Source organism: Heliangelus exortis, chromosome 28 (genome assembly GCF_036169615.1).
Source record: "Heliangelus exortis chromosome 28, bHelExo1.hap1, whole genome shotgun sequence".
NCBI classification, from domain to species: Eukaryota; Metazoa; Chordata; class Aves; order Apodiformes; family Trochilidae; genus Heliangelus; species Heliangelus exortis.
In genome coordinates this window covers 440320-456797 of record NC_092449.1, presented here as the reverse complement: position 1 = coordinate 456797, position 16478 = coordinate 440320, and the positions used below count along the sequence as shown (strand labels likewise).

Below are 16478 nucleotides of genomic sequence, written 5' to 3'. Positions count from 1 at the left end.
CTGCTTGGTTGTTTGGTTGTTTTCTGGTTGTTCTTTTCCTCTTTTAATGCTTTGATACTTCGCAGGAGGTAGATCCAGCAGTGCATCTGAAGGGATAAGCAGTCTTTCAGCCTTTGGAGTCATGTTCTTTTTTGTCTGGCTTTAAGGAGAGCCTACCTGGACTGATCCTCCTGGTTCTCAAAAAGAAGCTCCCATGGTTAAAGGGGGAGGAGATGGGAGAATATTTAGTGGAAAAAAAAAAAAAAAAAAAGTTTTCCAGGATTAACTCCCCAGTACACTTGGGCTGCTTCATAACAGGTTTTTCCTTTGTGTTTGGTTGAGGCTCCCAGTGTTTCATATTTTAGCTTTCTGCTTTAAGTAAAAGTACAGAAACACGGGAGAAGGTGGTGTACTATTTCTGCAGTGCAGAAAATAATGTCCTATGTGAGGTATGGTGACCTAAAAACGTGGATTTGTTCTCAGATTAGCAGGGATCAACTTTGTTCGCTTGAACTAATGAGGGAAACCCATTACCCTTCAGCTTGACCTCGTGACTAACTGGAGTATGTGAGAGAACATCACAGAATAGCATTTGCTAAATGCTCTTCACAGTGATAGAGCTGTGATGAGGAGGAAAAAAAAAAACAAAACATTTTGAATCTCAGGATGACCCAAACAACACTTGAAACTGTCAGGGTTGTTGGTAAGCAATCTAAATTTAGTATTGATGAGTACTGATCTAATATTAACTGCTAGTAATAAATGATATTTACTGTGTATGGTAAATGTTTAGTTAATTAGTTAAATTTCTTACTGCTTAGTGTATTTTTATTACCTTGCAGAGTCACAAGTGGAACTGATTTGACATCATGCAGAACTGGAACAGTAGGGCAATGAACTACCTCTGAAATGCTTTGTCTCTAGTGGCAACATTCAGGAGATGCTTAGCTGTAGAAATGTGGATTCATTTGTGTATACAAAATACAGGTCTTTTAATAAATAAACCCCAGCTTTGAGCTTTTGGATAGAAGATGAGTAATAAAAAGTCATTACTTGGTATTGTTTGTAATTTGGAGTACAGGTCTGTGTCCTGGATTAGCCTATCAGGCACATCTTACCCCAGTTTAGTGACATAAAGGGCTATAAAACTTGAAAGCTTGATGTTCCAGCTTTTATTTTTTTATGCTTTTCTCTGATCTGCAATTCTTAGTTTTCCATCAAGTGGCTGCTCTGCAGCTTTTCAGGAGTTAGAAAGCTGGATACTTGCTTGGAAACTTGGATGTTTGCTAATGCCCTTTTTGTGTGCTGTGGTCGCAGGGAAATCCGTTCAGGTAACGTGGTGGTGGTGACACTGAGAGGTAAGAGAAAGAAGCCTGCTCAGCCTTGTGGTGCCAAGAGCATCGTGGTTATCCCTGGTATGAGTTGGAATAGTTGGTCAGTTGTAGCAGGTGCCTCTGGTATGGTTTTTACATGTTGTGATGATGCTCATGTCAGCACCTTGAGCCGTCTCCATCTGTTGTGCCCTCAGTCAGCGACTTTGTGAGATGATTGATCTTGGACAGAGGTCACTTTCCAAGTTACGAATCCTGTCAGTCTGTCTGGCTCCACCCACATGCAGTGATTCAGCTCCTGATGTGCTGAAATATTCCCTTCAGCCTTCCCACGCACAAGTAAGGACTTCTTTTGTAATTCTTCCCCAAGCCCCACCACCTCTCCTGCACTGTGTGGGTTTTTGCATGATGTTTGCACGTGCTCAGAGAGCAGAGGGTGATCTGCAGAGTGAGAGGAACCCCTACAATAGTTCCCCAAAACTACTTTTTGCCCCTGAATTTTGGATGCCATTGACAGCATTTGGCTCACGTGATTTAGGCAAACAGAGGTCTGGGGGATTTTTTAGGTTTGTTGGGGGGTTCCCCCCTGTGTGTTGAGTAATCTCCTTTTTATGGGTTGGTCTGTAAAAGGACATAAAAGGTGTTTGTAGCAGAATAGGCAAGTGGTGTAACTTTTTTGCAGATTTGACCTGGAATAAGAGTGTCTGTGGCAGAATCATACTTGGAGTCAGGCTTGTGTAGCTGTGGTGGTTCTTACTACTCTGCTGGAGTTATTCTGTTCTTTCCCCTTACAGAAAACAGCTAAACAGGCTGTTACACCTCTGCTTTAGTAGAGTGTTCTTTAATTGCCTGCAGACATCCAGGGGACTGGTCACTCTGGGGGAAATTTTTCTGTGGGTGATCAGAGACCAAATGATGACAGGCAACACAAGGAGGGAGCAGGATGAGCCCTGGTAAGAAATGAGGAAACCACTTGGGAGGGATGTTCTTGGAAGCAGCAGGCAAGTGTCTTCTTCCTCTGTGTTCAGAGAAGTTGGATCTTCTGTGTTTTGGGAAAGAAATGGAGTTGTGCTAAAGAACTTCTCTAATTTGTGTAATTAATTTTTGTAATTAATTTTCTCTGTTAATGGGAGACTCAAGTCTCTTAAAGATCTGCTAATTAGTGAGGTTAAAAAATACCAAGGCAAATTGGTGTCCTGAGTGAAATTGCAAATCTAAGAAAAAAAGTGTGAGCTAGCTAGTGCTGCTGAAAATGGAACAGATCAAAGGCAGAACATCTACGGACCAGGTTTGCCAAAAGCACTTTAACAACTGGCAGTTTCTGTAGGTGGTGTTGGACATGATGTAGTGGTTTCCCAAAAGAACACTTGAGTACAGAGCAGGCAAAAAATGGCAGAGTTTGGAGCCAGCATTGTGGTTCCTGAGGTGAGTTTGAAAGCCCCTGTACAACATGGAGGTGGTGACGTGGTGGCAAGGAGTGTGGTCAGAGCTGGAGCTGCTGCAAGGACAGAAGGAGCCATTCAGGTACAGATGTAGCTGATGCTGGTGCTGGTTGGTGTTGGTTTGTGCCTTTTCTGCAAAAGGGAGAAGCTCAGAAGAGGGGGTTTGTACCGTTCTGTCTCAAGGGATGGAAAACCACTATTTAGTTTGGTGTTTCAACTTTAACTAGGTTAAATATTTTTAACCTAGAGAGAGAGGGAGGAGATGTCTCACAGCCAGCTTGCGTGTCTCAAATCTGCTGGTTTTGCAGTGTCTGTCCTTGGGGGAGAAGCTTCAGTCCACAGGAGGTGCAAACTCTCCGTACGATGCTCAGAGGCTGCCAGCTCCCAGCAGCTCGTGGCACGGGGGAGATGAGTCTGGAGTGGGAGGATTCCCAGAGCTGGGCTCTGTGTAAGCACCGAGTGGTCCAGATGGATCTGGATGAATCTCTGTGAAGCTCAGCCATGAAAGCTTCAGGGGAAAACAGAAGTTGTGACAGTCTTCTGCAGCAGCCATCCAAAGAGCTGGTGGCAGCTCACTGCCAAGACCTCTGAAGGTCCAACAGGAGGGAGAAGCAGCTTTTTACCCAGATTTATGATTTTTCAGCTGCCAGAAGATGTGAGGTTAGTTGGCAGGTAAGAGAAATGGAAAGAATAAGGAGGCAGCTCCTGAGAGCTGTTACCTCACTGGAAAGATCCCACCAACACCTAAGGTGACCTATTCTGAGTATCGGAAAGTGAAAGCCCTTCTGGGTCACCACCAAATCTTGGAAGCACAAGGACAGACCATGTTGGTTCTGTGTTTGGGTCGCTGACCAACAGGAGTTGTTAGTGTTTCCCAGGCTGAGATGAGCGGGTGGGGTTAGACCAAACATCCCTGGTTCTTGAAATTAAAACCAATCCCAAGCAGAATGGTTGAATTGGTCCCAGGGACAGTGGTTGGGCAAGACAGTTCTGTGGAAGTGGAGGAGATGAAGCTTGAGAATGGGACCTGTGGAGTTTGAACACGGGGCATTTGAGGGAGTGGGCGAGTTAATCATTGGCCTCGATGTTCCAGGGAAGGAGCTGCTGTGCCCTCGCTGCTGGGAAGTGTTTCTTTTAACTCCCCATCAGTGGAACATCCCTCTAAACTGATGGCCCAGGAGGACAAATGTGTTGGAGGCGATAGTTTTGTGGTGCTGGCTGCCTTTGGGGGGAAGAAACCATCAGAGCAGGGACCCGCTGCGGCAGCTTTCGGGTGAGGGAGACTCGGGAAGGTGTTGGAGATCTCTGGGATCTCGCGACATCCAAGTTGCTGAAGTTGTCGTGGCTCTGGCCGGAGAATAAGCAGACAAATGCGTGACTGGTGAGCGTCAGAAACAGCAAATCACGCTTGCAAAAGAGGAACTAAAAACCGAGGAAAAAGGAGGAAGAAAGGACAAAGGACAAAGATGTTTTCTCAACTTTTGTAACTCGGGAAGAAGGAAATCTCCGTCGGTAGCCGGGCTGGAGCTCTGAGCTCTGGGGTGCCTGCCCTGGAGGGGTGGCCGAGCCACCCGGGTGCTCTGCGGGGCTGCCGCGTCCTCAGCCGCCGCGTCCCGTTTTGCACTTGTGCCGCCAAACACGGCGCCGGCCAACCCCGGTATCGGCGTGGCCTCCGGCTCATTCGTGCGGGCGGTACCGCCCAGGCTGGGGGGTGGTGCCCGTTCTGGAGGAGCCGCTGCAGCTCCCGCTCGGTGCCCCCAGCCCGGCCCCGTCCATCACCCCCCCCACATCCCCATCCCCATCCCCACGTCCCATCCCAAATCCCGGTTTGGGGCGGGGGGCCGCGCGCGCCTTCCCTCCCCCTGTCACCGGGGGGGGTGGGCGTGACCGGCGGGCGGGAGGTGGGCGTGGCCTCGGCGGGCGCAGGCGCGTGCGGGGCGCGGCCCATTGTCGGGGCGGGGTGACGTGGGGGCGGGGCGGGGCGCGGGGGGCGCGCGCAGGGAGGCGGTGTGCGGCGGGCACCGCCACCGCCCCGGCCCGGCCCGTCCGCTCCCGGCGCTCCGCCGCTCCCGCCGCCATGCCCGGCTCCATCTACCAGCCCGAGGGCGGACAGCCCGCTCGCGGTCCGCCGCGCTGCCTGGCGCTGCTCAGCCCCCCGCCGCCCGCCGGGCAGGAGCCGCCGCCGCCGGAGCCCGAGCGGGAGGGGCCGCCGGCGCAGGACGAAGCCGCCGCCCTGAGGTTCGCCCTGGACCAGCTCTCGCTGCTGGGGCTGGAGGAGGCGGGCGAGCGCGGGCTGCGGGCGGCGGAGGCGGGCGGCGCGGGGCCGGAGGAGCCGGAGGCGGCGGCGGGAGGCGCGGGGCCGGGCGGCCTGCAGGGGCGGGAGCGCGGCGGAGGGTCCCCCCCGACCGCCGGAGCCGCCTCCCCCCCGGCCGCCTTCGGGAACTTCTCCCCGCACCTGGCGGCCCCCGCCGCGCTGCTGGCCGAGCCGCTGGGCAGCAGGAAGAAGAGCGTGAACATGACCGAGTGCGTGCCCGTGCCCAGCTCCGAGCACGTCGCCGAGATCGTGGGCCGGCAAGGTAACCCCCGCCCCTCCCCGGGGGGTGCTGGGGCGGTGGGTGGCCGCGGTGACACTCGGGGGGACCCCCTTTGTCCGACCTTCCTGAGCGCCCCGGGGCTGCGGCAGCTCCCCGTGGGGGGGGAGTCCGGTCCGCTCCATTTGGGTCAGTTTTGGGGCTTTGTCTCCGTGCCCGGCAGCTCAGAGACGGAAACTTAACGGCGACAAATCCCGCGGCCCTGAAACTCCTCCCGCGGCCGCGCCTTCGCCCTGGGTTCTGCTGCTGCTTTGTGCCTTTCCCCGACGCGCCGGCTGTAAATATTAATTAAACTATATAGGGCAGCAGAACGGCACGGGGGGTGTGGGGCGGGATGGACCACCCTGCGCGCACGGAAAGTTCCGGGTGCGGGCAGGGCACGGCGTGCAGGAGAAAGCTGGGATTTTATTGTAGTTTAGTGGCTGTTCATCTCCCTCCCCTCCAGCTCGGATACTCGAGGTCCCAGAGTTGGTGTATAAATGATAATTAATGTTGGGTGGGGGGAGCTGTGCGGGCAGAAGCCCCGCTCGCTCTCAGCTGTCACAAAGGACGCCCGGGCACACCTCAGCCCCAGCCATCTCCCTGGGTGGGTGTGCCTGGCTGGGGCTTTGTCTTGAAGAAATCGCAAATAGACCTTAACCAAAGTTCCGCCTTAAAGGAAAAAAAAAAAAAAAAAAAAAAAGCCAAAAATAAAAAACAACCCAGCAAGAAGGATTTTAAAAATATATATACATATATAAAAAAGAAAGAGGGGAGCTGCTTCCTGCAGGAATCCTGGCAGTACTGGGCTGGCAGGGAGCCTGACCTCCGGGGTGCTTTCCCCACCCCCGACTCTGGTACCCCAAGCTTTGCCCTGGCTTCTGCGGTCCCCATCCCTCCCTGGCCAGGGAGCTGGGGGGCTGGATGCCATTTTTTTCCTGGGGTGAAGCGGGGAGCTGGGCAGCCTCATTGTTCTCTTTGTTAGCCAGAGCCATGCTGTGATGAGCGTGGTGACATCATGCTCTGCGCTTCCCATTGGCCTGCCGAGCCTCCCAGCCGGCCCCGCTTCCCGGCCTCCCAACTTTCCGGGCACCCTTCATGGGTCCCACCACCCCGGGCACTTGGGGTCCCGCTGGGTGCTGACCCCGGCCCGGGAGCCACCAGGTGTGGCACAGCCCCGGTGGCACCGGGCAGAGGAGCTCGGGGCTGCACCCTGTGCTGGAGGATCCAGCTTCTCCCTGGGATGGATGGGGATCTGGATTTGGTGGTCTGGCTGGTGGGCTCTGCAGACCCCCGGGGTCTGGCGACTTGAAAGTAAACCTGTCAGAGGGTCCTGGCTCCACTGGGAAGTGCTTTGGTTCCGTGAGTTCAAGGAGGTTGGAGGAACAGCGGGGTTCAGGCCACTGAGCTGCTGCTGGGCACCTTTCCTCGCAGTGGCTGGGGCTGGGTGCTCAGCACCCCAGTGTGCACCCAGGCACCTGCCCCAGACACCTTGTGGAGAGTTTTGGTGCTTGCCAAGCTCTGTGGGCTTGTGAGCTTCTTGGAAGAGAGGTGCTGCAGAAATTCCTGTAACAGCTTGAGGAGGGTTACTGGAGGATGCCGTGTCCTGCTGCTGGGTTCAGACAGGACCTGGGGCCAGTGAGGGGCTGGAGCTACTGCCCTAACCCATGGGCAGGAACAGCTTTCCCCAGGGGTTTCTCCCATATGTTTCCTGCCCCTCTCCTGGTCTCAGCTTTCCAGCAGCTCCTGGGCTGTTTGCACACTTTGCTGTGGCTGCGTTCGGGTGTGAAACGGGGCTCAAGGTTTGGTACCCCTGGTTCTCACTGGTGAGGGGTGTGGCTGGGTAGCATCCAAGGGGACAGAGCTGTCACCACAGTGCCATTGTGCTCTAGCTGCTCTCTGGTGCTGGTGGCAGCTGTTTTAAATCAGGGATGTGTGAGGCTGGTGCAGCCTGAGCAGGGGTGATGCCAAAGTCGTTCACAGCTGCCTGTGTCCCCGGCTCTCACACCAAGTTCTAAAAGCACAGAGCCCTTTTCGCTCACCTCATCCTCCTGCATCTGTGCTGGGTCCTGGGTCCCCTCAGTCTTTGGTAGCTCTGTGGCATCAAGACTCTGGCTGCACAGCAGCGTGGAGCTGAGCCTTGGGTGCTTTGTCAGCCCCGGTGTTGTTCCTAAATGTTGCTGGGGCTGGACCCAACTCCCTCAGTTTGTGTTCCCCATCAGTCCTGTCTTTCCTGCACAAACCAGCACAGCCCTGACCTGAGGAGTGGGTACTTGTGGTGCCACCACACTCAGAACATAGGAGGACGTAAAGACACGAGTATGCAATGCCCTGGAAGGGTCTTGATGGCTGGGTTTTCCTCCCTGTACACCAAATGCTGAGGAACAGCTCTTGGGTTTCTTTGGGACTGGTCCTGCTGTCCCCAGAGCGTGGCAACCCCTTGGGACCAGTCTGGGATGTCCCAGCAGCTGGGACAGTGCTTTGTCAGCTCAGTGCTGCTCTGCATGGGCTGTGGTGGGACAGAGGCTGCTGGATGTGATTTCTGCTACTTTTTCTTCAGTTTCTCTCCTCCAGATCCACTAACTTTAACCCTTTCCAGAAGGGAGCAGAAGCTGCTCAGCAGGCAAATCCTTGGTGTGTAAAGCAAATCTGTTTTCTGGATGGGTGGTTGCCATGACCCCTTGTCCAGATTGGCATCGGTGATGGTGTGGAGCAGGATCTGCCAGCAGGAGCTGCAGTTTTTCTTCTCCCTGCCCACATGGCTGCCAACGAGCAGCGTGGCCCAGGGGGGGTTACGTGGCTGTGCCTTTGCCTGAGCCTGTTCACGACCCCTGCCATGGGAGGGAATGTCTTCAGGAGGTGCTGTGGGCATCAGTCATGGTGTGGGCTCATCTTGCAATAACAGAAATCAGTGGGGAAAAGGTTTGGGAAGCGTGGGGCTGGTTGGACTGCAGGCTGCCCTGGCTCTGGCATGCCTACAACATGCTGATGTTCCTCCTTGGTGTCCCAGCTTTGGGGGTGCTTTTCCAGCAGCGTCTGCCCCAGCGAGGCCAAGAGAGTGCTGGGTGCATCTGAGAGCCCCGGGCTCTGCTGTCCTTCTCTGTGCCATGTGCCTCTGGAGCCATCCACAGCTCCTCTCCCAGGCTCCACGTCCCAGTCTGCAACACTTGGGGAACGTTCACAGCTTTGTGAAGGATTTGGGAAAGTTGCTGTTTATAGAAGAGGATGGGATGCTTAAAGGGGAGATCCAGGGCAGGGTGAAATATGGCAGCTCTTCCCCTGCTGGAGCATGTCCAGCATTCCAGTGCTGGGGGACGCACAGGGACACCACAGGCTTCTGGGCCACCCCGAGCAGCAGTGAACTTGCAGTGGTTTGCTGGGACTGGGTGAGTTCTGGAGGCACCAAGGAGTCAGCCTTTGGCTGCTGTGCTCTGCCCATCATGCCATGTCCTTTGTACCTGGCCCAGCCTTCTCCTCCCACCTTCCAGTCGTAGCAGAGCCAGAAACTCCTGAAGTTGGTGACAGATTGAGCTGATACTGAAGTATCTGCCTGCACATCTCTGCTCTAGCACCGGCTGCCTCTTTATCCCAGTGTCTGGAGAAGAAACAAAGGAGTTATGTGCTTGGCTCCTGCAGTGTGGCTGGGAGGATGAATTAATTACTGTTTGCAGAGAGGTGGGCAGAGGCGTTTGGCAGGAGGAGAGATGCTGAGATGCAGTGGAGGTGCTGCATGGTCTCCTCCACATCTGGCCCCAGTCCTGATGTTGTCCTGTGCCATTTGCCCATAATGAAAGGGACTGGGATGCTGGATCAGAGGCCAGGAGATGCTGCAGAGCCAGGGAAAAGGAAAGGCAACACCTTTCTGCTGTGGGTGGGATGCTCCAGAGGGCTGAGGGCAAGGCATTGCCCAGCTGCAGGGCCTGTGATGAGCACAGTCCTCGTGGTTCATGCCATCAAAGGCTCCTCCAGAAATTTCTGCTTGCCCTTTCTTTGGTGTTCATAACTCAGCTGAGCACTGCAAGCACAAAACTCCATGGGCAAATGGAGACATATTCTGGCTAAGGCAACCATCTGGCTTTGTCCTCCTTAGCTGGAAGAGGCCACATTATGTCAAAGCAGGTGCTGGCCAGTCCATGCTGGGAATTAGCAAGAGGATGAGCTGCATCAGGTCTCTTAGATCTTGCCTGGTAACAACAGGAGAGCAGAGGATGGAAAGGCACTTCCCAGCCTGCACTGGGCTGTGTTTCATGGGCTCTTATGGTAGTCACAGCTCTGATCCAAATGCAACGTCCTCTATGGTGGTGCCAAGAAGGGAGGTTCAGGGAGAGCAGCTTCCTTTCCTGGGGCACTACCTCCATCACATCATCCCAGGGAGAATCCCCTGGGATTGTGTTTCAGCCCTCCATGGGTGCTGTCTCTGCAGACAGAGCTGGGTGGTGGCATGAGGGGCTGTGACTTGGTGGGGGCTGGATATGCTTGAGACCCCCAGCCCCAGGGTGTTTGGATGGCCACGGGTTGTCATGATGAGTTTGGGCCACCTCAGAGCTCTGCCAAAGAGCTGAACCATGGCAACCAGGCCACCCCTGGGCTCTGGTGTGGAGATGGAACCTGGTGGGGCTGCACCACCCCTGAGGCTGCCCTCACCCCACTTTTGGAGGGGTTTTCTTTTGGATCTGAAAAGTACTTTTAAAGCCATCTTCATTATAGACTTGGAGCAAAGTCTGGCACCTCGTTTCCCTCCTCTCCTGTCATTAATGCTGCTCACTGGCCCTTGGTGTAAGGTAAAACAGGGAAATGCCAAATTCTACCACTAAGGTGCTTGATTTGGCAATTCTGGGACAAGGACATGGCTGTGGTGGGCAATGTGGTGGAATGGCAATGCCAGGTGTCCCCTGGTTGTCTCCACAACCCGTCTGGCATGGCCACGTTCCAGCAGGATTGGGACATCCTGACTCCAGAGGGATGCAGCATCTGGGATGGAGTTTTCACAGCATGCATGGCTGGGGGCTTGTGGAAACTCATCTTCAAGGCCAGGTTGGTGGGACTTGGAGCAACCTGGTCTAGTGAGAAGTGTCCCTGGCTATGGCAGGGGGATGGGACTGGATGGTCTTTATGTTCCCTTCCAACCCAAACCAGTCTGGGATTTGATGATCTGAAATACCTCCTACTGATGCAGATCCTTACCCCAGCTCCAGGCTGCTTGTTGTGCCTCTTCTGGGGGGCTTTGGGAGTCATCTCTCTGAGTAGGGGCAGGAACAGCTCAGTCTCAGCCACCTCTTGGGTACAGGAATGTGATGGAGGCCAGGGTTGTACTGCTGTGAGGTTGTCTCTCCAGTTTCTGGTGTTGAAGGCTGTAGCTCACCGTGCCACCTGGGTTTGACCAAATCCCATCCCATGAAGCTGCCCGGTCCTTCCCAGTTGGGGCTTTTAGGACTCCCCATGGTGGTTATGTGGAGTTTAAGGCTGGGGACAGCACCAGCACAGGTTGGTCTCTGGTGGGACCATGGTGCCATCTGAGCTCTGCTCCTGCTGCACCCATGCAGGAGCACCCAGTGTTGTGTTGTGACAGCAGCTGCTCCAGGGAGGTGTGTGGAGATCACAGCACGTGTCCTTGGGCAAGCGGCTTCCCCAGATGATTCCTCCTTTTCCACAATGTTTCCCGTGTGGAAACAGGCAGGCAGGGAGGTCACGCAGCACCCCTGCTGCCCCAGACCTGACACCCTCCTCTTTTACGCCAGAATTGGAAAAAACAGCCCTGACCTGTGGTGGGTTTTGCTGGGTGCAGCCTTGGGTCACACGCGTTGCCCTTGCCCTGCTTGTTTGAGGAGGGTGGGGTGGGCTGAGCCAGGAACCCCTTTGATTTTTAACCCGGATTTCTGGCTTATCCCCTTGGGCTGCACAAGGAGCAGCCAGATGAACCCTTCCTCCATTTTGTAGCATTGTTTGGTCCCACTGGTACCATGGAGTGGGGTGAGGAAGAGCCTCACTGCTGATGGCTCCCAAGCAGCTTCTGGCAGCTGCTGGTACCTTTGAATCTTAAAATTTATGCTTTCTGCTGCCAGGCTGAATTTCAGACTTAGGTGTGAAGCTGATGTCTGGGGGAGTCACCAGCAGAGCCCGTGGTGGCTCCCAGCCTGGCTGCCCTTGCCTTGCCCCCATATCTGTCCCAGGGGAGTAGGGTAAACCTTACAGAAGGTACCAGAACAAACTGGGGAGGGAGATGTTGGGAATCACCCAAGCACCTTGCTCTCGATGGCCTTGCAGAAGTTGGCACATGCTTATACTGTTCATGATTGCTGGTTCTGCCCTTCCATGAGGACTAGGCTGTTGCTGACCCCACTGTATGCCCCCAGCCATAAATACACCTTCCAGTTGTTGTCCTATGTTGGGAAAAGCCTGGACAAACCCTTCTCCACCCACATTCCTCCTCCACATGTCCCCACAGCCACTTGGTGGCTTCCCCAGCTCCAGGAACCGGGGCAGCTCTGTACTGTCCCCAACCTGGTGGGTCACATGTGGTTGGATTTGGACTTTTCCTACTGCCCCGAGCCAGGAGTGAATCCTTTGGGCAATGTAAGGTGGGAGGAACATTTGTGTGATTGCAACAAGTGCTTGGAGGTGTCCTTCAAACATCTCCAGCTTGGCTTGGATAAAATCCAGAGGGTTTCTCCCCTTAGGATGGAGATACCAGCAGGTCTCCTACCTCACAGCTCTATCTGCTTGCTCCCCTCCCAAATTTCCCTCCAACCTGCCTGTCACAATCCTGGGATCTGTGTAGGCAGCAGGAAGGGCCTCCTGGAGCTGCCAGCACCTCGAGGCAGCCTGGAGCTGGGCAGGGGCCATGCTGGCCCATGGAAGCTGCTTCTGAGGGTTGGCTCTCTGGATGTGGCTATCAGAGGGGTTAGTGCTGCTGAAAAGTTGGGCTGTGACACCCAGGACAGCTGCTACTTACTTGGACAGTTATTTACTTGTTATTTGTGATCATCAGTGGCCTGGTAAATGCCCTGTGCTCAGTTCTGCAAGAGCTGTAGAATCATGAAAAGTTTTGGGGGTGAAGAGACCAGCCAGTGCCACCCCTGCCATGGGCAGGGACACCTCCCACCAGGTCCTTCATCCCCGCTGTGTTGCAGAGGAGGTGGCGGAGCGTCGTGCTGGTGCCAAGGACCTGGTGTGTCTCAGACAAGCTGGGGTAACCCCCCAGCACCAGACTCTGAGCCCCTGCCTGCCTTTGGGGTGGGGGAGCCCCTCTCTCCAAGGTCTGTGCTGCAGAACCCAAGGGACCTGCTGAGTCCCCATCCTGAGCAAGCAGAATGTCCCCACAAGGTTTCCACTTTGATATCTCATTTGTTTTTCCTCCTTGCTCTGCAGGCTGCAAAATCAAAGCCCTTCGTGCCAAGACCAACACGTACATCAAGACGCCAGTCAGGGGCGAGGAGCCCATTTTCATCGTGACCGGGAGGAAGGAGGACGTGGAGATGGCAAAAAGGGAGATCCTCTCAGCTGCCGAACACTTCTCCATGATCCGGGCAACACGAAACAAAGTGAATGGGCTGACGGGAGCCATGCAGGGCCCCCCCAACCTGCCGGGACAGACCACCATCCAGGTGAGGGTCCCATACCGGGTGGTGGGGCTGGTGGTGGGGCCCAAAGGAGCCACTATCAAGCGGATCCAGCAGCAGACACACACCTACATCGTGACCCCCAGCCGGGACAAGGAGCCCGTGTTTGAGGTGACGGGCATGCCTGAGAACGTGGACCGTGCTAGGGAGGAGATTGAGGCTCACATCACCATGAGGACAGGCTCCTTCATCGACGTCAATGCCGACAACGACTTCCACTCCAATGGCACCGACGTCTGCCTAGACCTGCAGGGCAGCACGGCCAGCCTGTGGGCCAAGGCCCCCCACCCTGCTCGCCGCCCCTCGGGTGCCCTCCGCAACGACAGCCTCAGCTCCTTGGGCAGTACCTCCACCGAGTCCTACTACAGCGGGCGGGTGCCCGACGCCAGCCCCACCAGTCCCTACAGCACCAGCAGCGGCTTCACCTTCGGCGAGCCCCCGGCCCCGCTGGGCTCCGAGGAGTGCGACTTTGGCTTCGACTTCTTGGCCCTTGACCTGACGACGCCCACCACCATCTGGTCGCCCTTCGAGCGCTCGGGCAACCCCTTGCAAGCCTTCAGCAGCTGCTCCTCCTCCGTCAACGGCTCACAGAGACGCGGCAGCGGCACGGCCACCCCGCGCCACTCGCCCACCCTCCCTGAGAGCAGCGCTGGGGCCCTGGACCACCCCTTGGCCCGCCGCATCCAGAGCGACCCGGTCAGCACCTTGTCCTGGCTGCCCACCCAGGGCTCGCTGTCCTCCTTCTCCAACAGCACCGGCTACTCCTCCTCCTCCTCCCTGCCTGGCAGCATCTCAGCCACCTCGGGCTCACCCACCGACTCCAGCAGCTCCGAGGGGCAGCGCAAGAGCTCCCGGGAGTGCATGGTGTGTTTCGAGAGCGAGGTGATCGCCGCCTTGGTGCCCTGCGGCCACAACCTCTTCTGCATGGAGTGCGCCATGCGCATCTGCGGCAAGGCCGAGCCCCAGTGCCCCGCTTGCCACGCTCCCGCCACGCAAGCCATCCACATCTTCTCCTAGCCGGGTTGCCAAGGTGGCTAATCCTCCCCTCCACCCCAACACACAGGCTTTTTAAGGATTTTAAACTGTTTAAATCGACATTTTTATTTAATAATGGATCCAATGGGTGCACGGGGTGGGGGGGGAGGAGAGGCTGCTGCTCGCTGGCCGGAGAGGAGGAGAGGGCAAGGACGGCGGAGCGGGAGGTGGCCAAAACACAGGGGTCGGGAGGGGTGGGTGAGAAGGGGCCAATGGAGACGAGGAGGAAGAGGGGCATGAAACTGCAGAGAGGAGGAAACTCTGATGTTTACAGAATAGCTTTAACTCTTCACCCGGCTGTGGTGGCTGGGAGGAGGAAGCCCAGCTGTTCTTCAACAGTCCTTCCCAAATAACAGTATTCAGTTTGCAAAATTAAATAAACAGAAAGAAAAGGTCCGGTTGCACTTTTTTATTTTAGGACATGCAAGGGTTGTCTTTTATTTTTTTAAAATCATTCTATTATTATTATAATTTTTTTTGTTGTCCTTTTTGTATGTAGTTATTTTTTTGGATGATTCTTGACAATTCTATAAATATATATATATATATATATTTTTTTTTTTTTGTAACACAGGTATATCTTCTATTTTGCCAATGTGAAAACTGCCCAAAAAATGTGTGATGTGAAGTTGGGGGTCATGGCTGGAGGGGCCAGGCCGGGTGGGGGAGCTGGAAGGACAGAGGGGGCACAGTTAACACGCCACGTTGCAAAAAACAGACAGATTTCTATCTCTTTATTTCATGGTTGGTTTTTTTGTTTGTCTTTTATTTTTATTTTTTTTATTTTTTACCTCTTTATGTATATGTAGGGAATTTATAGGAAAATATGTACTTTATTGAATAAATTTTAAAAACTAAAATATATTTTATTTTAAAAAGAAAATAACGGACCTTTAACCTTACATGGCTAAAGTACTGATTATATATTTGCTGAGCTGACTTGACGGTTATGAAAATTGTATCAAGAGTTTTATTTTTTGACTTCAAAGCCTTCTTAATAAAGACTTTTTACTATATATGAATTCATGTGCTTCCCATGGTGTGTCACTGCCTGCAGTCTCTCGGTGCCCATGCTGCGTCCTCAGCAGCAATCACCCTGCTCTCCATAACTCCCTGGGGCATCCTTGGCAAGTTTCTTGATAACATGAAGTTGTGTGGTGTGTGTGAAAGCCTGGAGGAGGGAGAGGAGGAGCCCACCTGGAGGGATCTGGACAGGCTGGAGAGTTGGGACCATGCAGAGTTCAGCAAGGTTGGGGCAATCACCAGCACAGGTCTGGGCTGAGCATGGAGGGCAGCCCTGACCAGGAGGCCCTAAGGGTATTTATTGGTTGATGAGAAGCTCAGGATGAGCTGGCAGCCTAGAAACCAACCCTGTCCTGCTTGCTCCTGTCCGTGCTGCACCAGCAGATTGGGGCAGGGGATTCTCCCCCTCAGCTCCACTCTGGTGAGACCCCCACCCCCTGCAGTGCTGGGCCCAGTTCTGAGGTCCCCAGCAGCAGAAGGACACAGAGCTGTTGGAGTGAATCCAGAGGATGCCCTGGAAGTGCTGGGAGGGCTGGAGCAGCTCTGGAGCCAGGGGGAGAGAGTTGGGGGTGTTCAGCCTGGAGAAGAGAAGGCTGCAATGGGGAGATCTTAGAGCAGCTTCCAGTGACTGAAGGGGCTCCAGGAAAGCTGGAGAGGGACTTGGGACAAGGGCCTGGAGGGATGGGATGAGGGGGGATGGTTTCAAGCAGAAGGGGAAATTGAGATGAGATGGGAGGGAGAAATTCTTTGGGGTGAGGGTGCTGAGCCCCTGGGTGCCCCCAGAAGCTGTGGCTGCCCCATCCCTGGCAGTGTTGAAGGTTGGATGGGGCTTGGAGCACCCTGGGCTGTGGGAGGGGTCCCTGCCCATGGCAGGGGTGGCAGTGGATGCATTTTAAGGTCCCTTTCAAACCAGCCTGTTCCATGCAAACTCAACTCCACACTCCCCCCAGGCCTTGATGCATCCCCAGGTGCCATCACCCAGCATCAGGCACCTGCAGGACTTTCTCACTTGCTGCAACCTGCTGCAACCCCCGAGCATGCACCACATCCGTGACACTGTGTGCACCACTGGGCCATCTCTACGGCTGCACATGGCTCAGCCCCCTCTATGTGATTGTTAGTTACCAATTCATTATTTTTTCATCAGAAAATGTCTCTGTGTATTCCATGTTGCAGAATGTGCTCAGGTGTTTTTTTCGTTTTTTTTTTTTTCCTAGGGGCGGGGGTGTTGGCGGGGTGGGGGTGGGTAGAGAGTGGGACAGGGTGGCGGAAGGGCAACTTTCATGGCCCCACTTATCCTGATCTGCTGGAGTTACAGGAGATGGGACCCTCCAGAGCAGGTTTGGCCCCCCTAGAGTTAGGCGGGTGCCAGCTGGGGTGCCTGGGGCACGAACTGACGTCGGCCACCTCCTGACAGGGGGTTTGTCCCTGTCTCAGCACCCCGAGGAGCCCGCCAGGGCGGGAGGAGGAAGGGGCGGG

General features: G+C 54.8%; 1 protein-coding gene and 1 long non-coding RNA gene across 4 annotated transcripts; both read left to right on the top strand.

Annotated features, from left to right (window-relative positions):
- The first annotated feature begins 301 nt into the window (after positions 1–301).
- LOC139788214 (uncharacterized) lies at positions 302–2168 on the top strand. 2 transcript variants are annotated; one of them, XR_011722789.1, is made up of 3 exons: positions 302–682; positions 822–1649; positions 1993–2168. It is a non-coding gene; the product is annotated as an uncharacterized lncRNA (long non-coding RNA). The 2 variants fall into 2 exon arrangements; XR_011722788.1 differs by lacking the exon at positions 1993–2168 and having other exon boundaries at positions 822–1310; positions 1508–1883.
- Positions 2169–4709: 2541 nt separating this feature from the next.
- MEX3D (mex-3 RNA binding family member D) lies at positions 4710–14998 on the top strand. 2 transcript variants are annotated; one of them, XM_071727688.1, is made up of 2 exons: positions 4710–5328; positions 12691–14998. In XM_071727688.1, exons 1-2 carry the CDS (start codon positions 4830–4832, stop codon positions 13956–13958), a joined length of 1767 nt encoding a protein of 588 aa, XP_071583789.1. In that variant the 5' UTR covers positions 4710–4829; the 3' UTR covers positions 13959–14998. The 2 variants fall into 2 exon arrangements, with proteins under 2 accessions (XP_071583789.1, XP_071583790.1); XM_071727689.1 differs by lacking the exon at positions 4710–5328 and adding an exon at positions 5833–6684.
- Positions 14999–16478: the final 1480 nt, after the last annotated feature.

Excerpts from the sequence above, each read along its gene's own strand:
- MEX3D (XM_071727688.1), top strand. The coding sequence starts at position 4,830 with ATGCCCGGCTCCATCTACCAGCCCGAGGGCGGACAGCCCGCTCGCGGT. Across the intron at positions 5,329-12,690 it reads CGAGATCGTGGGCCGGCAAG|GCTGCAAAATCAAAGCCCTT; the intron begins GTAACCCCCGCC and ends CTTGCTCTGCAG.